This window comes from Chionomys nivalis, chromosome 15 (assembly GCF_950005125.1).
Source record: "Chionomys nivalis chromosome 15, mChiNiv1.1, whole genome shotgun sequence".
Lineage (NCBI taxonomy): Eukaryota > Metazoa > Chordata > Mammalia > Rodentia > Cricetidae > Chionomys > Chionomys nivalis.
Window position 1 is genome coordinate 22,111,148 of NC_080100.1, and position 26,749 is coordinate 22,137,896.

General features: G+C 41.5%; 1 protein-coding gene across 1 annotated transcript in view; it reads left to right on the top strand.

The window, feature by feature from the left end:
• Positions 1-26,749, top strand: part of Ttc23l (tetratricopeptide repeat domain 23 like) — a 44,160-nt gene that overhangs the window by 3,899 nt on the left and 13,512 nt on the right. Inside the window, exons 3-9 of the mRNA XM_057790190.1 lie at positions 3,929-4,112; positions 7,477-7,600; positions 9,605-9,761; positions 10,805-10,930; positions 14,480-14,657; positions 16,860-16,968; positions 21,306-21,430. Coding sequence (XP_057646173.1) covers positions 3,929-4,112; positions 7,477-7,600; positions 9,605-9,761; positions 10,805-10,930; positions 14,480-14,657; positions 16,860-16,968; positions 21,306-21,430 — 1,003 coding nt within the window. The remainder of the gene's footprint in view (positions 1-3,928; positions 4,113-7,476; positions 7,601-9,604; positions 9,762-10,804; positions 10,931-14,479; positions 14,658-16,859; positions 16,969-21,305; positions 21,431-26,749) is intronic.

A 26,749-nucleotide genomic window follows, 5' to 3' on the forward strand; every position in this document is an offset into this window, starting at 1 on the left:
ATGATTCAGACCCTGCCTCAGTGGAACTTACTTCTAGAAGGCCAGTAAGACTCTCAGGAGGTGGGAGGAAGCAGTGAAGAGAGGCAACTAGAGAAGGGAGATTAAATCAGACTATAATATGAATTGTATCTTAGTAGAATTTGAGAAAATTTTTGAACCCCCTTTGGAGTGTATCTTTTTAGTTCTTAGGGAATTTCATACAATGTATTGTAATGCTGTCCAACCCCCTTCCCTACCCGGGAAATTTTATTTTACTTTTTTTAAAAAAGAAAACAAACTATCTTTTTTCATTTTTACTTGCCAATTTCAGTTCCCACTACCTCTCTTCCTCCCATCCCCACCACCTTCCCCGACACCAGGGAATTTCATACAAAGTATTTTAATACTGTCCAACCCCCTTCCCTGCCTACCCAACTTGGTCTTCTTCTGTCACTACTGAGTACAATTTGTGCTAACCACACACTGTTGAGTGTATAGCCACCCACTAGAGTGATACTCTGAAGAGAACTGACTCCCTCTCCCAGAATCCATCAGTTGCCAACAGTAACTCAGCTAAGGTTGAGACTTCAGTCCCACCTCCTCTCTGTATGCTGGGATTCTGTCTGGCTTGATCGTGTGCAGGTCTCGTACATGTGATTACAATGACTGTGAGTTCCTAACTGCAATCACTCTGTGGTGTCCAGAAGACCCCGTTTCCCTGCAGTCACCCACTACCTCGAGCTCTTACCGTCTTTCCACTCTCACTTCTGAAATGATGGCTAAGCTTTGGGAGGAGGGGTGTGCTATAGATTAGTTACTTTTCTATTGCTGTGATCAGATGCTGTAAGCCATGACCAAGGACAACTCAGGAAGAAAGAGTTTTATTGAGAGCTTACAGTTTCAGAATCTATGACCATCATTGCAGAGAGCATGGCTGCAAGCAGGTGTTCATGGTGCTAGAGCCACAACTGAGTGTATATCTTGAGACACAACCATGAGGCAGAGAGAACTAACTGGGAATGGCATGGAATTTTGAAACCTCAAAGCCTACCCCCAGTGACACAGCTTCTCCAACAAGGAGAATCCTTCCCAAACAGTTCTACCAACTGGGGACCAACCTTCAAATATATGAGTCGATAGAGGCCATTCTCAATAGTCTATAATGTTTAGGAGTCTACAGAACTTCACTGGCCAACAACTCCAAAAGAAGTAGCCCATTCATGACCCTGGATTTTTTTTGTTAGCCTCCTGTGTCTAATAAGAGCATTGTCACCCTATTATGGGGTATCTCCATTTTAATTCACTTAACTACATGATCCAGCTACACTTCTCTTGGGCATATACCCCACAGCACTGTATATCCTGTATCTCGTCATATACTGTACTACAGAGTTGTAGTACCAAACTGCTCATCCATGGTCATGGCGACTCTTTATTCACAATAGCCAGGGAATGGAAACAGCTTTGATGTCCATTGGCTGATGAATGGATAATGGTCATTTACACAGTGGAATGTTATTCAGTTCAGAAATTATGACATTCTCAGGTAAGTGGATGAACCAGAAACAGTCATTCTGAGTAAGGTAACCTAGACCCAGAAAGACAAATGTCATATATTTTCTCTCATCTGTGGATGATAGTTTTGAATGTTCACTTATGTGTACTTTATTTGGAAGACTCAAAGAGGTCAGGAAGTCAGTAAGGGGCCGTGCAGTGGAGCTTTCAAAAAAAGAAAGGTGGAGCACAGGGGTAATAAGAAAAGCAATGGAACAGGTAGGGTTAACTGAGGATGGAGGTGGAGATGGTAGGGCAAGGTAGAGGAGGAAATATGGGGAAGGACAGCAAACATAAAGACCTTTAGGGCAAGGTAGAAGGTGGGACATAGAGAAGGATAACTAGCAGAAATAGCGTTTGGAAAGGTCGTAGGGAACCCTACCACTGTAGAGTCCTCTTGAAACACATATTACATACATATAAAAAGAGTTGGAGTGTCTGGATCACTTCTGAGAGAGATTTCCTAGGAGATGTCCATGCTGTGACCCGAGGAAAAGCATAGCATTGAGCAGATGGATAAGAACCCAGTTTATCTCTCGCTCTCCAGCCACACCGTATCACCAGCCTTTCTCTTGGTTTACTCAAAGCATGCTCATCTGTGGGAAGGGCTTTCTTCCCTGGCCTGAAGAAAGGCTCCCCTATCCAAATGACCTGGCATGCCTGCTTACCTTTGGATATGTTCTTTGGGAGACTACTTTGAGTGGGTTTTATATAATTTTTCAAACTTGGTCTAAAAGATAACACTTGATATCTATTTTCCTGTTCTGACTTTCTAAATTCCCTATTTAAAAGAACAACAAATGTATATTTCCCAAGTAGTCAGTGTGAAAGGATAGTGTTTCTTGTTCTTTTAAATCATTTTTGCAGCCCATATTGGCCTTGAACTCATAATTCTTCTGCTTGAGCCTCCTGGCATTATAGGCATGATCTACTACAACAGTTTAAGAAAGGTAAACTTTATTTTAACAAGTTTGCATTGGTTGGAACCCTAAAAACCCCTGGTGACTATGAAGATGATCCTCATGGGAGACATTGCTAATTAATTGTCATTGCTCTTAAGATGTCAGAATTCTGTTTATTCCACATCATTTTGACTTATTTTTTCTGGTGACGTTAGGATACATTTGTCTCTTTTCTCTATGAATACACTTCCAGCTACCTCTTTCTAAATTGCTCTCAGCCTTGAAGTTAGAGATTTATCTATGTTATCTGCTAATGTGTCTATGGTGTTTGTGGGGAGAATTCTCAACTTGCTTCTTTCTTACCGCAATGGTCTCTAAGACAACAAAAAAGGCACTCGCTTCTTACTCTGTACCTGACCCAGCATGTGGTTGGCTGCCTTCTCTTCATGCAGCACCCACATGACTATTGCAGCTTCCCCTGACTCCTGCGACTTGGGTACAACTGCCGCGACAGCATTCTCTTTGGCTAATTACAAATTATACATTGAGGTTTTTGAGACTTATGAAAGAGGAACTGTGAAGTTAGCCTACCCTCAAAATGTTATTTCGTGTCCCCTATTTCATTGTATCCATTCCTTTTCCTGGTTTGGATCTAAATTTGAGGACTTTCAAGGTCTTCCCACTCAATACTCTCATTTTGTAGGAAGAAACCAAGCCATGGGGCCAGTAGCAGTAATAATAGCAGACATTAAGGAAGTGCTTGCAAAATGTTGCTCGCTGTACACAGTGATTCAGGAGTGTCAGCTCCTTTAGTCCTTCTAACTGCATTTGGTAGGCATTCACATCAACCCACATTCACAGAGAAATCATTTGGAGAGCACTTACTCAGGGCTACACAGTTTACAAACAGAATAACTGTGACTCTACCGCAGGATGACGAGCTTGCCAGATGTGAACTTTGAGCTATGGCATTGCTGCACAGATGCTGGATTCTGAGAGTAGTGTGAGTTTACTGTATATCTTTATTTAAAATTGAACTGAGGCAGTGTGGTGGTTTGAATAGAAATGGCTCCCCATAGACATGCATTTGAATGTGTGGCACATTGGAAGTGGTACTGTTAGAAGGTTGTGGCCTTGTTGGAAGAAATGTGTTACTGCAGAGGTGGACTTTGAAGTCTTATATGATCAAGCTAGGCCTAGTGTAGGGATCTATTCTGCTGCCTCTGGACCTAATTGTAGAACTCTCAGCTCCTCTCCAGGACCGTAGCTGCCTGCATGCTGCCATAACAATATTAAACTAATCCTCTGAAATTCTAAGCCAACCCCAACTAAACACTTTCTTTTATAAGAGCTTCCGTGGTCATGGTGTCCATTCACAACAATAGAAACCTTAACTAAGAAGAAAGCAAGTTAATATCCTCCAGCTGCGGATATTTTAGCCTTCTGTTGCGTCTTTTTGAGAGTCCTGATCCATGCCCACCTTATGCCCACAGGTCACAGCAAACCAGGAACCCCGCACAGTGTACAGATGATTTGTTTGTTGCTTGTCAGTGTAAAGAGACTGAAGAAGACACTAAGGTCCAGAAAGAAGGCGTGACTGCTGATTGTATGTCTTTTCCGAAACAGAAGCTGGCTCAGTCCCAGAGGAAATATGATCAGCTCATTAAGGAAAAAATGGTAAAACAAACAAAATATTTACTGGGATTGGGTTGCCATTCAAAAGTGTGCACATAACATGAGATTGCCTGCCTTTAATATAGAATGAAGCACACGAGGAAATCGTTGTTGGAACTTGAAAAAAAATATAGCAGAACAGGATCAGGGAGTCAGTCTACCCTTCAGTTCTCTGCCCATTTCATTCTGTCCCTCACAGAGGGCTCGTACTTTTAACCAAAATTTTAACTAAAACATTGGGTGTTTGTCATACGAAATTGCTGTTTGTTTAGCCTTATCTTAACAAGTCTCTTATGCCTTATATCAAGGTTTCAAAATTATCCTCGGGTAAGAAGAGGGTCAGGATGGTAGAGCAAAAGGCCGAGAACAGCAGTGGTCAAGCAGATAATTGATGTAGGTAGGATGTCATGATCGCAGTAGAATCAGACATATTGTAAGAAGCTGCTAGTTTGTTTAATGGCTGCTCAGACCCGAAATAATCACACAGAAACTATGTTATTTAAATCATTGCTTGGCCCATTAGCTCTAACTTCTTATTGGCTAGCTTTTATATCTTAATTTAATCCATTTCCATTAATCTGTGTATCGCCATGTATGGACAAGGAGTGTAAGAGTGATGTAAACTGCTAAGGGTTAGCCAGCCCGATCCAGGGCTCTGGACTCCTCCTGCTGGCAGTTTTCCTGGTACTTGGTTTTATACTCATAATAGAGCTCAGTGTTTGTTATGGTTATCCCTTGATGAACTCTCCAAAATGCTGACTGGATATTTTTAAAGTATGGGGTGATGTCCCTTGCTTGTGGCTTGCATCAGAAGAAGCAGAAGTACCTGGTTGATGTAGAAAATGTAGGAGTCGAAAGGAGGCAGTCTGTGGATCCCTATGAAGGGTTACTATATTTTAGGAAGGATATAACTAGATGACTCTTAACAAATTTGGATCATGTGAACATGAACTGATTGTCTTCTTGCAATAACTCTTTAAGGTAGGTGGTACAGGTTTCCAAATTTCAGGGAAGGGAGCTGGGATTTGGTTGACCTTCCCCAAAGCAATGTAGCCAGCACACATCACAGATTGACTAGAACTTTAGCTCTTGATTCCTTAAAGGGCTATTTTGGCTTCACCTAAAAATTAATGTCTGGAGTTGATGACCACTGTAGCCACTGGATGACTATGTAAAGTCACTGAAATGCATGACAACACAAATGTGTGGTTTGTGGTCTTCTAGAGCTCTCTGCCGAGCTCCCTCTCTTACCTTATTGTTATACTTATTACAAGAGATGGTCCATTCATTGGATGCTGTGAGTATACCTTCTCTGTGCACAGTCCTATAACAGTGAATGAGAGGGAAAAACCCCTCCCTTTCTGGTTGTTTTAATACAGGGTCTCACTGTATAGCTCTGGCTGTCCTGGCTCTCACTGTGTAGACCAGGCTGGTCCCTAGCTCACAGAGATCTACCCACCTCTGCCACCTGAGTGCTGAGATTAAAGGTATGAACCATCACACCTGGCAGGAATAAACTTCTTAAGGAAGTTAGAGTCTATTTGGGGAGGCAGATAGTAAACCAACAACAGTATCAGATGGGAGTACCGTGGATTAAAAATAAAGCAGGTAAGGAACAGGCTATTTTAGGACAGTAGCCAAGAACAGCCTCTGAGGTGAACACAATAAAAGCGAGAGACCCAAGCACTCACAAGAGCATCTCAGGCAGGGGAGCCCACTGTGGAAGCTCATTTGCCCTGTCTAGGGGCAGCTGGGCAGTATGCTTGCAGCATTGAGAGAAAGGCGAGAATGGGAAGGGGTAGAAAATTAAGGAAGTGATCAGTGTACGGTCATACTGAGCATGTGGAGGCTATGGTAAAGACTTTGGATTTCCTTAAAAATAGAAAGGGATGATTTATATATACAGGACAGTAACATAAGCTAATTATACTCTTAAAAGATTATGTTGCCACACAAAATTTTTAAGAGCATTTAAGTTTATAATAATTACAATAACGTACTTGCTTGCCATTGGAGGAAGCCCATGAGCAAGCTTGTTGTTCTGAAAGTGGGTAGGCAAAGAGAAAGAATGATCATGTAGCCTGCCTTTTCATTACAAACTGTTCTACTGGGCAGCCAAAAAAAAGTAGGAGGGTGAAATTTCTGTTTATCATTCTTGACGACTGTGTGTCTGTCTGTGCACCTGTGCCTGCGTCAGAGCACATGTAGCGAGGAGAGGACAGCGTTGTGGAGTCAATTCTTTCCAGCTTTACATGGGATCCGGGGATTGAGCCTTAGATCACCAGGTTTGCAGTTTTAGGCAGCAAGTGCTTTAGTCTACTCAGCCAGCTCACCAGCCCTGAGGAATTTCAATTCAGAGAAGTATTCCAGCTAACATGTGAGGGAGCAAGGGTGGAAAATGTGTGCTAATATCAGGAAACAAGACAAGCAAATATTAACTTCTGACAGAAGAGTGTGCTATATTTACAAAGTAGTTGTGCCTACAAGTTTTTGTTTGGTTCGTCGTTTTGTTTTGCTTGCTTGTTTTCTTTGTTTTTAAAGATAACCTGGGCATGGTTCCACTCAACATTCTTGAGGTAGAGACAAGAGGATCATAAATTTAAGACCAGCCTGAGCTACATAGCAAGACTCTGTCTCAAAACACCAAACAATAAAACATGCCTTTAATCCCAGCACTCGGGAGACAGAGGCAGGCAGATCTCTGTAAGTTTGAGGCCAGCCTGGTCTACATAGTGAGTTCCAGGACCGCCTCCAAAGTTACACAGAGGAACCCTGTCTCAAAAAACAAAACAAACAAACAAACAAAATCCTTTCAAAATATTGGGTTTATTACTCTATTTGATATTAAGAAATCACTGCTAATGTTTTGGTGATAATGATTTTGTGGTTGTTTCTCATCTACCCACGAGATTACTAATAGATAAAATAATCTAGATTTTCTTCAGTGTTACAGATGGAAAAGGTATGGGGAATATAGGCTTGAGTAGGAGTGGCAATGACAGGAAACAGGAAACTAACGATGCTATTTAACCTGCTCTCTCTATTTGTGATGAAAGTTTTCCATGACACGTGCTAAAGGAAGCTCTCTGGCTGACAGATAGAAGAGAGAGTGTGGCAGACAAGGGAGGCAGCAGTCAGGAGGGTTACTGTCCAGCCACATAAAGCTGGGGGTGGCTGAGACATGACAAACTCAAAGCGGAAATGAGAAAAGCTTGGTTTTTGGGATATTTGTGTAAGGGGGAGCCAACCAGACTCGGTGATGAAACAGAATGGTAAAAAAAGATTCCAGGCCAATGTTGTCCTACCCTCTAGTGAGGGGCCCCAGACTTTCTTCCTTCCCTAAACTGACATTTTTCCCTCTCTGCAGAATATCAAAGCAAACAAGGAGCTGATTCGGTGTTTCATCCTTTCTCGGATTATTTTTGGGACAGAACACTGGAAGTGTGCTCAGGCTTTAGCCAACCTGGCTTATGGTTACCTGACTCTGAGAGGTACTTGCTTTCCCCAGCCAGGTCTTGCTGGGCCAGCCTGTGAGGGCAAACTGAGCCCTCCCTTGGGGCTTGGATGACTGGGAGGGCCCCTACTTAATACCATGCCACATCTCATCAAGGGAAAGGGGGAACTCCGTGGGCACAGGAGACAGCGTACCTCATAAAAAAAGATGATGACAGTGACAATAGTTATTGATTGTTCACTGTGTGCCAAGGTAGCAGTTTTTAGTACTCACAAATCCTTTGAAGGACTGTAGGTGCTAGTTTGTGGCTAAGATGGTAAGGCACAGTGAGAAAGGGCAGAACAATGGGGAGCTGACACCCAGGTGAAAACACTCAGCTCATGCGGAAGGCTGACCCAAGAGTTTTCTGGTACAGAGCTACAAGCTGGAATGCATTTGCTAAAACTGGAACCCAAGTAAAATCTCTGAGTTCAGAACTTTTCAATGAGGGGTCAATAAATATCTTCAACATATTGAGGCATTCTGGAACAAGGTAAGTGGGAACTATGTTTTTTTCCCTATGTAAAACTCCTTATTGAGTACATTGCAGGCTCTCTTCAGACCCAAATGGTGAGAGTCTTTGCTGAAAGACACATAAAACTTTCCTCCTCATGGTGCTTGCGGTCATGTTTATCCAGCAACAGAGAACAAACTAGAATTGTGAGCAACTAAAAAGTAGATCCGCAGCTAGGAAAACACAAGTTTGGGGGCGATCGGTACAGAGTACCAAGTTGAAGCCTTGGGGTTCAGGATCATGTTCAGGGCTGTTCCAGAAAAGCCTTTGTTCCTTTTATTGTTGCAACCCAATAAGGTCTTGCGCATTTAGAACATATGAGGTCTGTGGGCGCCATCGGCCAGTCCTTTCTGATTACCCTGGTTGAAAACTGAGTTGGATTCACGCGATGAAACCATGCTCGAAGGACAAAGGCAAAGCAGAATAGTTTAGGAACAAGCCAGTGGTGTGAAGTGAGGATTCAGGGCTCAAGAGGCCTACTTGGCAGGAATGACCATGGTTGCCAGCCCTAGATGCCTGCAGAGAGGGCCGAAAGTGAGCGCTGCTTCTAGTTTTCTGTAGAGTGGAAGGAAACAGGGTGGTATCTGGCCCTTTTCTTTTCCCATGGGGAAAAGGAAAGATGTGAGTCAGGGTCGATGATGAGGCAGTAATCCAACAGGCAGTGTTCTCAAGTCTGCCTTCTACCTCTGTTAAAAGGACAAATAGCTTGGATAAGTTCTTGGGAACACCATTTTTTTTTTTTTTTTTTTTTTTTTTTTTAGAAAACAAGAGGAAACCCCCCGCCAGTTCCGTCTAGCTGGGACTTGGCATTCCCTACATTTCCCTAGTGAGGAGCCTCACTGCACTTAGAATTGGTGTGTGTGTGTGTGTGTGTGTGTGTGTGTGTGTGTGTGTGTGTGACCAATTACTATGACCAGCTTCATCTTGGATTGGACAAAAAGGAACCTCAGATGGAAGTAATTACATTCCTAACCCCTTATATTTATAGAATGTATTTTCCAGAAAGCTGACAGCTAGCCCCGTATGTCTCCATGTGCTTAGTAAGGGGCAGCTTTCATAATGAGTATCATTTGCTACTCGGATGGCAGATGGAGAAGCTTGCAAGTTGAAAAGGTCACATGCATTTGCAACAACTTTTCGGAGGGGCTGCTCAGCTCCCACCCTTCTCAGTTAGGGATTTCTAAACTGAGGTCCACAGGTCAGTGCCAGGGAGGCTGCATAAAGATCATCTGTGGAGTTCAAAATATCACTTCCCGGGCCTGTTCATCTAGAGAGTCCAGCTTACTAGGTCTAGGTTAGAAATGGGGGTCTGTGCTATCTAAACACCCCAAATACTGAGATTCACTAGATTAAGACCCATACCTGACAACCATACTGTCTGCCTTCTGCTCTTTGAGGAATACCCTTTACTGGGACATGCTTTATGTATTGTCTTTTTTTTTTCTTGACATTCCCTAACTTCTTTGACACCTCTGTAACCTTCCTCAGGCCTCCCATCTCAGGCCAAGAAACACGCTGAGTCAGCCAGGGGCACGCTGCTGACCTGGAAGCGAAACATAACCCCAGACAAGGAGAAAAAGGAAATTCTGGGAGCTCTGGTCATGCTCTACTATACTCTGGGGATCGCCTGGCTCCTGCAAAACCGATATCCTTTCTTTCCCAGGTGGATCTGGAGATGAAGGTTATAGACCATGTGCCAAATGGGAGGGCGGAAAATGGAACTGGCTCCTGTTAAACGGGGATCTAACAGCTAGGTCCTCCACAAGGTCCACCTAAAAAGGTACACATGCAGGAGTGCCTAGTGAAGAAAAAACACTTTCTTTATAGCCAGGGAGGAAATGAGAAAGAAGGAGGAAGGTTCTGGAAACCCACCATGTCCATCAAGGGCATCTGCACTTCATCAGGGTTCCCCCGTCTTCCAGTAGGATCATGCTAGTACACAAGCTCTTGATACACAGACTTTTCCGGACACCAGAGAGCAAAGTGATATCAAATGTCTGTCCTCAAAACACGTGTGGTTTTGATCTTTGTATATTCTCCCCTCTCGGGAGATGACCAGAGAAGTAGAGTTCCTGAGTGATTTTGGACATTCCGAGCTCAGAAGGCCCCAGTTCTCCCCACGTACCCCCTCTTCTATGCTGGGTCTGTCGGCTTGTAGAGCTGATATGTGGTCTTCTGTTGTTGCACCCTCAGTGGGCAGAGACTGAAATTCAGGAAATGGAAGGATGTCTGGGAATTAAGGGGATTTTCTTCCTGCTATTTGCCTCTGGCCCCAAACCTGCTTTTCTTGGATTTTTGAAATGAACCAAAAAGTCCCTTTCAGCATAATTAGTTCCTCTCATTTCCCATTGCTATGAAACAGTTTGGTGAAAATGTGTAACTATTGTCAGGCAGTCAGTGTCTCTAAAGGAAATCTAGTATAAATTACAGTTTCTGTTAGTTCTCGCAGACACTTGCCATTCCAGACCTTGATTCAGGCAGCTGCCACAGGAAACCCAAGGCTGTGTTCTTTTCCAGAGAATTCTCCCTTCTTGATGACATCCACATGGAGAATCGAGAACACAGTTAAATAAATACCTATTTTCAAATGCTGCTTTGCTTTCTCAGGGGCACCTTTGGTGAACTGATAGACTGCCCTCCCTGTACAGTGACCGTTAGTGTGCTTGGCATTTCCCTTGACTGCCCCACAGGCAAACAGGCTTATATCCACCTGCAGAAAGCGGACAGAAACATGAAGGAACTGAAAGAGTTAAACAATGGAGGCATTGGTGGAAGCCAAATCTCAGAGAAAGACCTAACCATTGCTTTGGGCAGGTAAGATCTGGTCATAAAGAAGCAGAAGCTTTTTATGAATGAGGTCTGGGATTTTTCCTCCCTTGGTCTCTGACCTCATAAAAGGAGGGAAATGTTCAGAGCATATAGCCCAGAGCTCAATGGATAATAGAAAAGGTCATACATACCAATTGGTTATGTGAGTTTACGGTACACTGCCATGCTTAATCCTCAAAGCCGCCATTAAGGTGGTCAGTAAGATTGCAGTTTCCTCCGAGAGCCGAGAGACTGAGTTGAGGCTGAGCAATTGGTCGAAGGCAGTGAGTCTTACTCACCTGTGGGTTGTGATCCCTTGGGGTCACAAAACACATCTTGCATTTTCAGATACTTACATTATGATTCCTAACAGTTATGAAATAACAGAAACATAATCTTATCATTCGGGATCCCCGCATGAGTTGGAGTGGCAGCATTAGGAAGGCTGGGCACTGCTGCTCGAAGGTGACTTCACTAAGACATAGCTGATCTGTGAGCTGAGCCCACCTCCCTTTGCCCTGCAGTACCGTAACACTCTTGGGTTTACTTTGGGGTTGGTTTGTTTTTCTGAGTTGCCCCTTACTTTTGCCATCAAGTGTGGCATCTTAGCAGATAAGGAAAGAACACTTAAGACGACTACCAGAGCTGTGGACAGACATGCGCGCTTAGGGAAAGCACTGTCCTGTGTAGAAACAAAGCCCACGGTGTGTGTTCAAGCCAGAGCAAGACTCAAAACTGTTCTGAGTTGAGTTAAGGACCCTCTGAGAATCGAGTATTTAGAGAGTGGGCCCATCAGATTATTAGGAAAAAGAAATGATAAAAGTTTACTGCTCCTCAGATTTTTCAAATATCATCACATCCTGGAAAGAAATCTTTCTAAAAGCTATAAGCACTTGGCATGCGAGGGCAGATGGTGGAATGATGAGTAAATGAAATACGTGCGTCATATCTGCCTCCTCAAAACAGCCATGACTCTAGAAGTCAAACGGGACATGGTTAGAGTCTGGTGAATGTCTCCTGCTGTCCCCAAGGGCAGTACTTAAAGTGCTCTGCCTTACGAGAAACAAACCTGTGTTTCCTTTTCTCAATCAATTCTAGTGTTTATTTTGCTCATCCACACCACAGTCTTTGAGTATCTGTTTTGTGTGTGTACTGTTAGAAGGCTTACTAAGTATAACACATAGCACACCCTGTTCTGAGTGCTTTGGAATTTTATTTCATTCAGGCCTGGCTGTAACCTATGAGGGTTGGCATTTTTAATAGTTTTATTTGACAGATAAGAAAACAAGGCAGAGAAAGATTAACTGAAGGTGACAGAATGAGTTTAAGAACTTGGCTTGTCATTGAAACATCTGAGTTTGTAGCTTATTTTCTGCACCATGCTGCTATATTTGATTCTAGTAATGCCTTTTTCCATTGAAGGGTAGAGATACTAAGGCAAGATTGTCAAGGTCAAACAACTTGCTAATATTTCCTTCAAAGCTCTTGCTGGGAGCCATTCTTAATGTCTGAAGAACAAGAGAAATACTTTTAGTCAAGAAAAGCACTTGTCTGGTTGATATAAGTATTTGTCAGAAGATTGATTAGATAACCTACCAGTGACCTTTATCCCTCATCATCATCTTCGTGACAAGATCCGTCTGCCAGAATGGCTAGTTGGCAGGCCTTGGCTCTCTTCAGGTGCAAGTCACAAATAGGCAGCCCTGAGTTCCTTTTTATTGAGTCAAACTCAGCTCTGTCGCTTAGGCTGTTCTCCTAAATTTATACGACTCCTCCGGCTTCTGCATCATCAGTTCTGGACATACACTGTGGGCCGTCACATTTAGCCAAGCATTTTGGGGACTCACAAACCCAGAGGCTTTAAGCCCTCACACCTAGAGTTTATGACTTTAGAAGCCAGAAATTTGTAGCTCCAGGCACTCGGGCAGAGGCTTTGAGTCCTGTTGTCTTACAGTAGATGGTATGGCATCTCCTGCGTCTCAGGAGTCAGGTCCTCATCTTTTAAACATTGATGGCTCTCTAGATCTTTGCTTGAGGGTCTTACAGTACCATCTTTCAGAGTCTCTCGCCTTCTACAGTCTTAACTTTCCAGTTCTAAACTCTACCTGTGCTGTCTGGAACTCTTCAGACACCTTTTTTTTTCTGATAGGTAGTCTCGGGCTGAGTGTTACAGGGTCTTCGTGTCTCCTATTAGAGAGATAAAGACAACAGGAGGGCAAGAAAAGGCAATTCTGGAGAAGCCTCTGTTGGAGTCTACGTTTTTTTTTTTTTTTTTTTTTTTTTTGTTTTGCTCTTGCATTTTCTTTTCTTTATTTTTCCAGGTGGAGGTACACAGGCCAGTTCCATAATTAACAGTTGAGCTCATTCTCACGCAGTGAGAAAGGTGGAAGGAAATCTTGTTCAAATGAACAGAGAACTAACTAACTAAGGTAAACGGACTAAGGCGAAACATTATTGTTGCTAACTAAGGCGAAACATTATTGTCACTAAGGTGAAACATTGTAGCTAACTAAGGCGAAACATTGTTGCTAACCAAGATGAAACATTGTCGCTAACCAAGGCGAAACATTGTTGCTAACCAAGGTAAAACATTGTTGCTGGCTAAGGTGAAACATTGTTGCTAACTAAGGCAAAACATTGTTGCCAAGGCGAAACATTGTTGCTAACTAAGGTGAAACATTATTGTTGCTAACTAAGGTGAAACATTATTTTTTTATTATTATTATTGAAAAAAATTTCCGCCTCCTCCCCCCTCCCATTTCCCTCCCCCTCTCCCCACTCCTTTCCCCCTCCCTCTCCAGTCTGAAGAGCAGTCAGGGTTCCCTGCCCTGTGGGAAGTCCAAGGTCCTCCCCCCTCCATCCAGGTCTAGGAAGGTGAGCATCCAAACAGGCTAGGCTCCCACAAAGCTAGTACATGCAGTAGGATCAAAACCAGTGCCATTGTCCTTGGCTTTGGAGTCTACTTTTGCATCATAAGTACTGCCCTACTGAGAAGCCTCCCGCCTGTCCTGAAAAAGCATGGAAATGTGTCTGCCTGTGAGGCAGAGGAGGTGCATGGCATGCTGATGCCTAGCTTCTCATTCCACTGTCACAGCTCACATGCACATGACTGCTAGTTTTATCCGTTATCAGTCCCACATATAAACCAGTCTCATGTGTTCCATATGTATGGCATGTACGATTGCAGTCTCAGGCTTTTTGCTGAGTCATTAGGGCTTGTGCTTTACCCCACCTTTACTGGTATTACAAGATTCACAGTCAGTGTTTATGAATAAATTATCCCATTTTATAAATTTCTGGGTGACATTTTTCTATTTTTATAGAAATTGTATGAGAACCAAACATATTCATGGGTTAAGCAAATGCTGGTAGTTTGTGGGACCTTGTGGGCAAAATTCAGGATAATGGGAGTTTATTTAAAGCAATGCTGGATTTTGAGCCAACCATCCAGATGATTTGTCTATGAAGATAAATTCTTCTTGGGATTAATTCCTTCCGTGTCTGCAAAGAAAGTGACCTCCGTGTGACTTTCCACCTTCTCTCCTTTTCTTGTAGAGCCTCCTTGGCCATGCACAGGATGAGCCTAGCTCTGGCATACTTTGAAAAAGCCATTGGCAATGTCATCACTGCCAAGGGTCATGGCACATCTGATCTGATTAGTCTGTATGAAGAAGTCGCTCAGATTGAGCAGCTGAGGAAGAACCATGAGCAGGCCATCCAGTATTTGCAGCAGGTTGGTTCTTTGGCAAGGTGGCCTTGTTTGAGTCCAGGCCCAGTGGCTTCTTATAACAAGGAGATAAGATTGGTTCTTTACTTTAACCGTAACATCTTAAGGGGCAGAATTGGTTCCATGTTGTCTTAGTTAGGGTTTTTGTTGCTATGAAGAAACACCATGACCACAGCAACTCTTATAAGGAAAATGTTTAATTGAGGGGACTCACTTAAGTTTCAGAGGGTCAGTCCATTATCATCATGGCAGGAAGCATGGCAGCATGCAAGAAGACGTTGTTCTGGAGGAATAGCTGAGAGTCCTACATCTTGTAGGTAACAGGAAGTTGACTGAGACTCTGGGAGATATCCTGAGCATGGGAAGCCTTAAAGCCCACCCCCGTAGTGATACAGTTCCTCCAACAAGGCTGTACCCACTCTAACAAAGCTATACCTCCTAATAGTGCCACAACCTATGAGATTATGGGGGCCAATTACATTCAACTACCATACATGTTAACCTTGACTTTCTTCCAAACAACAGCCTCAAACCTAAAAAAACCTGACCAGAGGTCCCTGACTCTAGTGAACATATATGTTCTGTCACCTAACTGGGAAATAACACATCCTCTCCTAGGCTTCTCATCTCTGTCAGTGCTAGGAGGAAACCAAACCTAAGTCCAACCCAAAAGGAAAAACACAAAGGGGCAGCTGAAGTTGACTTGAAGAAGATGAAAAGGGAAGGCTGGTGACCAAAGTTTGATCCCGGAACCCATGTGAAAGTGGAAGGAAACAGTAGATTCCACAGAGTAGCCCTCTGACCTCCACACGTGTCTATACATGTATATTTGCTTGCACAAACAAATAATAATAGTGACAATAATAAATAATAATTTTTAATGCTTGGCTCATAGAGAACAGCCCTATTAGGAGGTGTGGCCTTGTTGGATTAGGTGTGACCTTGTTGGAGGAAATGTATCACTGAGGAGGTGGGCTTCAAGGTCTCATATGTGCTCAATCCCCACACAGTGTGATTAGATAGTTCACTTCCTGTTGCCTGTGGATCCAGATGTAGGACTCTCAGCTCCTTCTCCAGCACCATGTCTGCCGGCATGGCACCATGTTTCCTGCTGTGACAGTAAGGGACTAAACCTCTGACCTGTAAGCCAGCCCAGTTAATGTTTTCCATCATAAAAGCTGCTGTTGTCATGGTGTCTGTTCACAAAAATAGTAATCCTAAAATAGGCCTCCTACATAAAACTCACGGTATTTTGTTACATCAGATGACCTTTAAGATCATTGCAGCTGATTTTATTTCCAAATTTAAGGTTAAACAAATAAAGTATATCTCACTTGGAGGTAACTAAACTGACAAATACTTGAGGCAAACCAAAACAAAGGAACAAATTTCGAGTCTGTGATATAAAAACCATTTAAGGCACTTCCATTTAAAATGTGCTTGAACTGTTAGTTAAATTCACCTTTCTCTCTTTTGAATAAAACGTGGCAATGTTGCTTTTGGCACAGATGTATAGACATGCTGGACTTTGTACATGGGAAAAATAGTAGCACAGTCCCATGGTCTTATGTTGAAACCCATAGAGTTAAGAAAAGGCGTGGAGAACAGTTAGACAGCCCAAGATTATAGACACCAGGCAATGGGGAGAAACACAAGAGGACCTGCTTCGGTGCCAGACATGAGTTTTGAATTCAAGGAACTTTTAAAACTGTGGTCAAGCCAGGCAGTGGTGGTGCACATCTTTAATCCCAGCATTCCGGAGGCAGAGCCAAGTGGATCACAGAGTTTGAGGCCAGCCTGGTCTACAGAGGGAGTTCCAGGACAGCCAGAGCTAAACAGAGAAACCCTATCTCAAAAAACGCAACCAACCAACCAATAAACAAGCAAAAAACTGATCAAATCAGAATGAAGAAAGTAGTAGTCAATGCTTATAGCAACACCAAAAACTAAGAGTTAAAAATTATAGATTGCTTTTATTGTGTGCACTTGAGTATGTATTTCATTTAACCCACAAAGATTTTTAAAGCATGTATCATTATTTTATCTCCCTTTAAGGATCAGAAAAGTGGAGCACAGTTATAGCTAATTCAACTGAAGTTATATGGCTAATGAGTGGCAGCAGAGATTAGAACTCAGAAGATCTGACCCAGGAGCTTATAGTTAAAAAAAAAAACAGTACTGATCTTGTCACGGTTTTCTTTTTTCCAGGCCTATTCTATCTGTGTTTCTTCATTTTCTGAAGTCAGCCCCCAGACTGCCGAGGCGAGTGCTTTACTGGCTAAAGCTTATGCCATGTCCGGGGAATCCCAGCACAGGGGTAAGTAGAAGAGATGACCTTGTGTCTACCGTCACTCCCCAGCGACATGAAAAGCAAACTAATGAATGATCCATATATAAATAAGAGACTGTAGGTAGCTACTTCCTAAATCTGAATTTTCATTGAATAATTTTTTTCTTTTTAATACCCGTGGTGTGTGTATTCCATGTATAACAAATTTTCATACTTTACAGTTATAAGAAATTTGATATATTTGAAATGTGAGGAATATTTAGCTTTTTATATGAGAAAAACCTCAATTTCAAGAAAACATTTTTCTCAATATTTAATTAAAAATAATATTTATTCTGTGTGTGTGCCCATGTGCTTACTATCAAAAGATATGCTTGCACGTGTGAATGCCATGGTGCATATGTGAAAATAAAAAAAAATCAGTTCTTTTCTTTCACCATGGAGACCTGGGGGTTGGGTCCAATCTCAGGCCATCAGGCTTGGAAGCAAGTTCCTTTACCGCTGAGTCATCTTGCCAGCGCCCTGCATGCTTCTTTTTAATATTAAAGAAAAGATGTCAAACATGTACATTGGGGAAAGAAACAGGCTCTTCAAAATAAGGTGCCAGCAAAACTGGATTACCACATGTAAAAGCTTGGGACTCGATCTTATCTCTTAGCCTGTAAGAAAATCAGCTCCAAATGTGATCACCAAACAGAAGATGAGGCTTGAAATTCCCCAAGTGATAGAGACATAAGCAGGGGCCACACTTCATTGTTGGTGCAGTGAGCGCCTTCTGAGCATGACTGCAGGCACTCAGCAAACAACACCAGCAACTGACAAATGAGATTTCACGAAATTCAACCATTGCTCAGCAGAGGAAAATACTGAGGAGGCAGCCTGCAGCCCAGGAAGCGATTTCTGCTAGCTCTACATCTGAGTAATATCTAGAATGTAAAAAGAGCTAAAACAAACAAACAAACAAACAAAAAACAACCCTGAAAAGCAGTCAATAAATGAGATAATGAAATGAGCCAGCAGTTCCTAGGAGTGAAATGCAAATGACCATGAGGCCGGGTGGCATGGTGGTAGGCGCAGTAGCCTGCCAAATGGCCCGTTGTGGAATATTTTTTAAGGTGTGTTACTTTTGTTTGTGCTCTGGAACATTTGTTTAATGATGCAAAGATGTGTTTGATTAAATAAAATTCACCTGTGATCCAGAGGTTGCATACGCAGCTAGCTGACAGGAAGTTGTAGGGAGGAGCCAGGCAGAGAAAGGTCTACAAGGAGGGGCGCGGAAAAGCACCATGAGGACTTCTTGGGAGACGCGAGGAGGTGAGCTATGTGAGCAGCTTGGTATTCAGCCTCTCTGGGAAGCAGGATTCTACCTCAACCTTTGAATCTTGCGTTCATTAGTAGGAAAGAGATTTAGATAAGTTCTCTTAGTAGGGAACGGAATTTCCTCAGACTGCGGCTCTTGTGGCCACGCCGAGGAGGGCGCTTGCTGACTCAGATAGCTGTAGCTTAAAAGGCAGCAACCGTTACAAAAGTGGACAACAAGGACCGATAAACCTGAAGTAATATTCAACATCAGAAACAGTCAGAGAAGAGCACACAGAGGCTAAGTTGAGATTCCATCACCCCAGGTAGGATTCACAGGAAAGCAGGCGAGCATAGTCCCCCCCTCCCGCCATTAAATCAGTCAAGTTGGCAAATGTGTATCTACAAGCCTTATAATCAGCTAAATTAAACTCCAGCTAGATTAAACTTTTGTCCATCAAAACTGAAAATAAAAAATTTGTGAATAAAACTTTATAATAAATCTCATTTATATATATTTAAAATGATATATAATATCATATAATAAATATATAATATAATATATCTAAAATAGAAAGAACTAAAATTAAAGTTAAAGACTTTCTAAGCACACATAAACATATACAATTGTATATATACATTGTATATATATAAAAATTGTATAGAGATATACAATGAAAGAAGCTAGAAATTTTCATTATAAAAATATCTAAAACCATGTCTGTCAAGCAAACAAACAAGAAAAAATGCTGTGGATCAGCCGGGCAGTGGTGGCACACGCCTTTAATCCCAGCACTTGGGAGGCAGAGGCAGGCAGATCTCTGTGAGTTCGAGGCCAGCCTGGTCTACAAGAGCTAGTTCCAGGACAGGAACCAAAGCTACAGAAAAACCCTGTCTCAGAAAACCAAAACAAACAAAACAACAACAACAGCAACAAAAACCGAACAACAAATCAGAGAACGTGGACCAACGCAAACTCTTACACAGTGTCAGCGGGAGTGGAAACAGAGACTTGCACATTGGCGTTTATTAGCAGTGACATTACGAAACAACCTAGGTATCCATTCACAGGAGTGGATAAAATACACACACAGTGAAATGTTTCCAGCCATAAAGAAGAATGAAGCTATGTCATTTGCAGGAATATGTACAGAGGACATAAAATTAGAAACAAAACTGGGCGGGCAGGCGACTTGATGGGCAGGGAGGCTAGCAGGGTACATTAGCCATATGTCTCACTGATGCATTACAGGACCTGCAGAGGCAGATGGATCTTACTGACTTTGAGGCCAGCCTGGTCTACATAGTAAGTTCTAGGACATCCAGGACTATGTAGAGAGACCCTTTGTCTCTAGTTAATCAATTAATTAAAGACAAACTGAGTGCTTTCAAATAATATAATGCTGTGCTTCAAAGTCTTATAAGAACCAGAACAATCCAAACTAAAATCTGTAGATGGTAAGAAATAATACATATTAGAAAAGAAATTAATAAAATTGACATAAAAGAACTATATAAAGAATCAATCAAAGGGTTTAGTTCTTTGAAAATCAAACAAGATTTTAAAACCCCTAATCAAACTAAACAAAAGAAAGAGGAGACCCAGATTAATCACAGTGAAGAGGAAAAGGAAAAAGTTAGTACAGAGTCCACTGAAATTCAAATAATTCCTAGGAAATACTTTGAAAGCCTACATTAGAAAATAACAAAAACGCAACAAAAACCCAAGAAAATCCAAAAGAAATGAACAAATTCCTAGGCACATATGTTTTATCAAAATTAAATTAAGAGGACTTATAAACTACTTAGTAATTCCATAATAAAAAATTTGAAGCAATAATAAAAAGTGTCCAACAAAGAAAAGCCAAGGACTGGATGAATTCACTGCTGGTAACTAACTCCAAAGCTTCCCAACTGTTACAGAAAATGGAAACATTTGAACACTGCCAAGTTCATGAATGAAGCCAGCATTATCCTGATCCCAAATCTAAATAAGTTTACAACAACCAAAAGGAAAACTACAATTTTCATGATGAACAGAGACACAAAAATTTTCAGTAGAATTATTGCAAATCTACTTCAAGGATACATTAAGATTAGGTCAGTTTGAGTCCAGAGAAGAAAGGTTTAATCAAGATATGTAACTGCTATACGGTAAATAAAATACAGTATAAATAGAACACAGAAATAACATGATCATCTCAACCAATGCAGAATAAAACCTTCAAAAAAAGTTCAGTGTTAGACAATTATCACATGTACTCACTCATAAGTGGTTTTTAAACATAAGGCAAAGAAAACCAGCCTACAAATCACAATCCCAGAGAACTTAGACAACAATGAGGACAATAAGAGAGACTTACATAGATCTAATCTACATGGGAAGTAGAAAAAGACAAGATCTGAGTAAACTGGGAGCATGGGGACGTAGGGAGAGGGTTGGGGGGGAGAGGTAGGGAGGGGAAAAGAGAAAAATGTAGACCTCAATAAAAATCAATAATAAAAAAAGTCAGTGTTCCTTTCTGATAAAAGCCTATGAAAACTAAGAATCGAAGGAACATGATTGAACATAATAAGTCTATATATGACAAACCCATAGCCACTATTGTACCAAATAGGAGAAACAGTACATTTCTTCAATAACAGTAAATTTTTCAATGGTAAAAATTGCCAAATCATATTTCTGTATACATACATACACTTACGTTATTATATATCTCTAATATCTACACATAATTATATATAAACACAAACTAAGTTTTAACTAAAGATATGGTCTTTTAATGTCCCTGGGTGTCTAATAGGAGAATTATTTGGGCCTTTTGGATAGCAGGACTATTTGGACCGTTACCCCTCCCCCCACTTGAAATCCATACGTGTGTTTCATCATGAGTCTATCGTCTGATTCTGTCTGATCGTGTGTTGATGCTTTGAAGGGTTTTGTGAAACCTGAGGTACGAGCAGACACAGACTTTAAGCATGATGATGCCAAAGGGACCCAAGATGATATTGGACATTTACGAAGGCTTGAAATTTGCTTTAAATAATCCTCTCCGTTTTTTCAGATGCCGTTGAGATATATTTCATAAGGAGTATTAGTGCATATCAGATACTGGGCTCTGACGACTCTGAGAGTCTCACCACCATTGAAGACTTTTGTACATGGCTCCTCCAAAATGGCGAAAATCATGTAAGGTCACCAAGTCGTAAACATGACTTCTCTGTTGTTTGTTAGATATAGATAGATGGCCTTGTTTTGTCTCACAGTTCAGAAACTAGAGTTCACACAAGGGTCAGATAAAACTGGTGTCACACACAGAACTTGTTGTGGCTTATGATATTGATAAAATAGTTTGCTTTTGTTGTAATACGTGAAGTCCTTCAAATCCAGTACATTTCAAGCTCTACCTTTATAGATTTATTAATTGGAGTCAAACCTAGCCACTACCTTTGGATCTAACTGCTGGTTTCTTTCTTTTTTCATGGTTGTGTTTCCCTTTCAGTCTGACCTTCATCGCTCACTAGACACAACCTCATCTTCACATTTAACTTCCGTAAAGTGAGGTGCTGTCTCCATTATGAGTTCTAGAGCTGAGATGGAACACCAAGTCCATATACAACACTGGGAAGGAAAGGACTTATTTCAGCTCACACTTCGACATCACAGGCCATCACTGAGGGAAGTTAGGGCAGAAACCTATGTAGGACAAACTTGGAGCTGATGCAGAGGCCATGGAGGAGTACTGCTTACTGGCTTGTTCCCTAAGGCTTGCTCAGCCTTTCTTACACCCAAGACCACAATGGACTGGGCCCATCAATCCCTAATAAAATGACCCACAGCTGATGTATAGGTGTATTTTTCTCTATTGAGGTTCCCTCCTCTCCAACTTGTGTCCAGCTAATATTAAAAATAACCAGCACAGCTACTGACATTTTTATTTAATGACCCCACTAGTCTAAGTCATTTGCTTAGGAAGTTATGACCTAAGCTCTATGTATTTGAATACAGTGAGAATTGTGTTCTGAGATTCTATCTGACTTTGAGTTGACCAAACCAATCTTATACGTCCTCAGACAAGTGGGGACACTTGGAGAGATTTGACATCATCTCCTCTGCCAGCTAACAACAAGTTTAAAAATGAGTTTATAAGCATAGGGTTAAGAAATTGTTTCTTTTTATTAATAAAAGCTTTTTATGCCACATAAAAGTATTTTTACAACTAATGCTGTTTTTACTAACTAGTATTTGTAAAAATGAAAGAAACATAGTGACTATGACATTTTCTAATGGCTCAGAAGGTTAATTTTGAATCTCAGTGCCATAAAATAATCTCAGCTCTATGATTATATTTCAATGATGAGTTTTTCAGCCTTTAATAGCTTATTTTTTTATTTTTCAAACAGTCTTATTTTACACACCAATCCTAGTTCCCTCTCCCTCCAGTCCTGCCACTCCTCCATCTTCTCCCCACCCCACCCCCATCCACTCCTCAGAGAGGGTGAGGCCTCCCATGGGGAGTCAACAAAGTCTGCCACATCACTTGAGGCAGGACTAAGGCCCTCCTCACTGTATCTATGCTGAGCAAGGTGTCCATCCTTAGGGAATGGGCTCCAAAGAGCTTATTCTTGTTATATGATGGTGCAACGAACATCAAGATCTTGTTCTCTCTTTTTAGGCCGCCAACCAGCTCCCAAATCATGACACAGAGACTTAGTATTAGTTATGAGGGCTCAACCTAGTTCAGGCTCATTTCTTGCCTGCTCTTACAACTTAACCAGTTTTTCTTCATCTACATTTTGCCTCAGGACTTTTTGCTTTCCTTTCTGTATGCTTCTACTCCGAGTCTTCTGGTTGGTGGCTACCTTACTTGGCCAGGGTGTCTCCCTCTTTTTCTCCCACATTCTCTCTTCTTCTTCTTTTGTTCTTTTTAGCCTAGATTTCTCCTCCTGTTTATTCTCTCTGCCTGACAGCCTCACCTATCCTTACGCTACCTAGCTATTGGCCATTCAGCTTTTTATTAGAACAATCAGGTGCATTAGGCAGGCAAGGTGAAACAAATGCAGCACATCTTTACATAGTTAAACGGATGCAGCATAAACAAATATAACACATCTTTGCCCAATTAAAATAATATTCCACAACAATCTTGTTCATAATAAAATTGTACACATGAAGTGCTTCACAGCCCTCCTCTTTTTTTTTAATTTTTTAAAAATTTTTTTCCATGATATTTATTGAGCTCTACATTTTTCTCTGCTCCCCTCTCTGCCTCTTCCCTCTCCCTTCAACCTTCCCCCAAGGACCCCATGCTCCTAGTTTACTCAGGAGATCTTGTCTTTTTATACTTTCTACTTCTCGTGTAGATTAGATCTATGTAAATCTCTCTTAGTGTCCATATTGTTGTCTAAGTTCTCTTGGGATTGTGGTTTGTAGGCTGACTTTCTTTGCTTAATGTTTAAAAACCACTTATGAGTGAGTACATGTGATAATTGTTTTTCTGTGTCTGGGTTACCTCACTCAAAATAATGTTTTCTAGTTCCATCCATTTTCCTGCAAAATTCAAGCTGTCATTATTTCATTGTGTAGTACTTCATTGTATAAATGTACCACATTCTTTTTTATCCATTCTTTGATGGAAAGGCATTTAGGTTGTTTCCAGGTTCTGGCTATGACAAATGCTGCTATGAACATAGTTGAGCACATATCCTTGTGGCACAATTGAGCATCCTTTGGATATATACCCAAAAGTGTTATTACTGGATCTTGCAGAAGGTTGTTTCCTAATTTTCTGAGAAATTGCCACACTGACATCCAAAGGGGCTGTACCAGCTTGCATTCCCACCAGCAATGAAGATGTGTTCCCTTTTCCCCACAACCTCTCCAGCATAAGTTGTCATCAGTGTTTTTGATCTTGGCCATTCTTACAGGTGTAAGATGGAATCTCAGAGTTGTTTTGATTTGCATTTCTCTGATGACTAAGGATGTTCACAGCCCTCCTCTTCTAAAACCATGTGCTCTCTAGAATAATGAGCTTTTGAAAACAGACGAAAAAAGGCCTTGAGTGCAAGTGAGTTCTAATCTGCTATAAAGCAATGGCTCTGCCGTCTAGAGAGGAAGCTCCCTTAGGGCAGGAACTGTTCTCTACTTTGTTCACTGCTCTGTACCCAGTGTGTCAAACAGTACCTAGCACATAGTAGGTGCTCAACAACTATTTCATGAGGTTGCTTATGTGTAGTTTGATTGCACAGCTTCTGCTTTGAAAATCAATTTTTTTAGCCTACTACCAAGCCAGGTGTGAGTTATAGGTTCCTTGTAGAAAACCAGAACAGAAATGCATGTGACTTGGCCACATGTTTCACATGTTCAACAGACTGAAAGAGAAGAAAAATTCCACAGCCTAAGACAGGCCACAGATGAAAAGTCCATGCTGGTATCAGAGTCTGTGGGGGAAAACTTGAAGCTTTCCTCTGAGTGGTATAGAGTAGGGACAGGACGAGAAGGTCCACTCTCAGCACTTCCTTTTAATGTGCTGAACGTACTAAGGGAGTAGTCTGGAAAAAGAAACAATACAGTATTCAAATTAGAAGAGGAAGCTGAATTATCTCTTCAGAATGATGAGATGTTACATAAAAGTCCTAAAGATCTCTCTTTCTCTCTCTCTCTCTCACGCACGCACACACACACACACTTAGTAAGTTCGACGATTTTAGAAAAGATAACGACAAAAATGGGTTTTGTATCTGTGCACTATTAATGGAAAATCTGAAAAGTAAAGAAAATCCCATTTATATGAGTATAAAAAGGAGGACATACTTAGAAATAAATTTACTTAGGTAGGTAAATTATTTTTGAATACGGAGACATCTTTCAACTATATCTACACTTTCTTATTCTAAAAAATGCAAAAGCATAGAGTTTTGAGATTCCTGAACTTTTGGCATTATTCGCTGAAAAGTAGTAGTAGTTATCCTTAAATATGTTTCGGTCAACAACCCCTAAGACTCGGGGAGCATTACAAGCTTTGCGAGAGAGGAAATAGAAAGATTGTAAGAGCCAGAGGACCAGGAGAACTGCTGTGAGGTGGTTTCTCTGGTCAGAACATGTAAGCTGTACCCTTGAACTCCTAACAATAAAACAGTAAAACAAGACCACACCAGTGGACATACCAACCAGGGAAAAGTTCACAAGGTACATGCCCAGATGAAGACCTTCAGGCAGTTGGTGACTGCAGAGGGAGGGAGAACCAAGTTTTCTTCAGGGGTGAACCCCCTAATATGTTGTCAAGCCTACATGGTGAACTCCAAACCCGTGTACATATGGAACTTGAGAAGGGAATGTATGTGGGAGAGGGCTGTGTGGAAGAAGTTGGAGAGAAGAGAATGAAGGGTAGAAAGGAGGTAAATATAGCATACTCATGTTTGAAATTCTCAAAACTATTAAGATATTAAAATATGTAAACTGTTTGGTTCCATACAGCACATAAAAATGATGATTATATGTTCAACTTAGTACTAAAGAAATGTTCTGTTTATACATTCGACAATGGGTAATTAGGCGGTGCCAGACATAATTCATGAGAGTACAGCAGGAACTGAATACCTAAACCTCTTCACTCTTCCTAAATAATACATGTTTACAAGTAGATATGCCTAGAATATATAAAGAAATGGAAACACTAGACACCAAGGGGAGGGTGAAAGAAAACTACACAGTGACCTGAACAAACAGCTCTCTAAAGAAGTACAGATACCCAATAAATATGTGTTAAAGTGGCTAATGTCTGTAGCCATCAGAGAATCACAAATTAAGCCTCATTGAAATTCAATCTCACCTGAGTGAGATGGCTAGAAAATCAAGAAAAGAACTTTCTAGAAATTAAGAGAGCAGATGGCGGCAAATGCTGGCAGTGATATGTTGAAGGAGGAACCGCTGTCTACTGTTGGTAGAAATCAGTGTAGCGGCATCTCAAAAATGTAAAACTAAAACTGCCGCACGACCCAGCCACTTGCCCAGAAGTGGTCTACCTGTCGCGCTACAGAGATACTCGCATATCTGCCTTCGTTGCTGTTTGTTTCACAATAGCAAGGAAGTGCGATCAGTCTGAATATCCACCGAGTATGGATGGACGTGTGGTACAGTGAGATTTAGTCAGTGGGTAAAGAAAGATGTTGGGAGGCAGAAACAGGCGGGTATCTGTGAGTTCAAGTCCAGTCTGGTCTACAAAGTGAGTTCCTGGACAGTCAAGGCTACAAAGAGAAATGTTGTCTAGAAGAGAGAGAGAGAGAGAGAGAGAGAGAGAGAGAGAGAGAGAGAGAGAGAGAGAGAGAGAGAGAGAGAGAGAGAGAGAGAGGAGAGAGAGAGAGGAGAGAGAGAGGTGGGAAGGAAGGAAGGAAGGAAGGAAGGAAGGAAGGAAGGAAGGAAGGAAGGAAGGAAGGAAAGAAAGAAAGGGAGAGAGAAAAAGAAAAAGAAAGGAAGGAAGGAAGGAAGGAAGGAAGGAAGGAAGGAAGG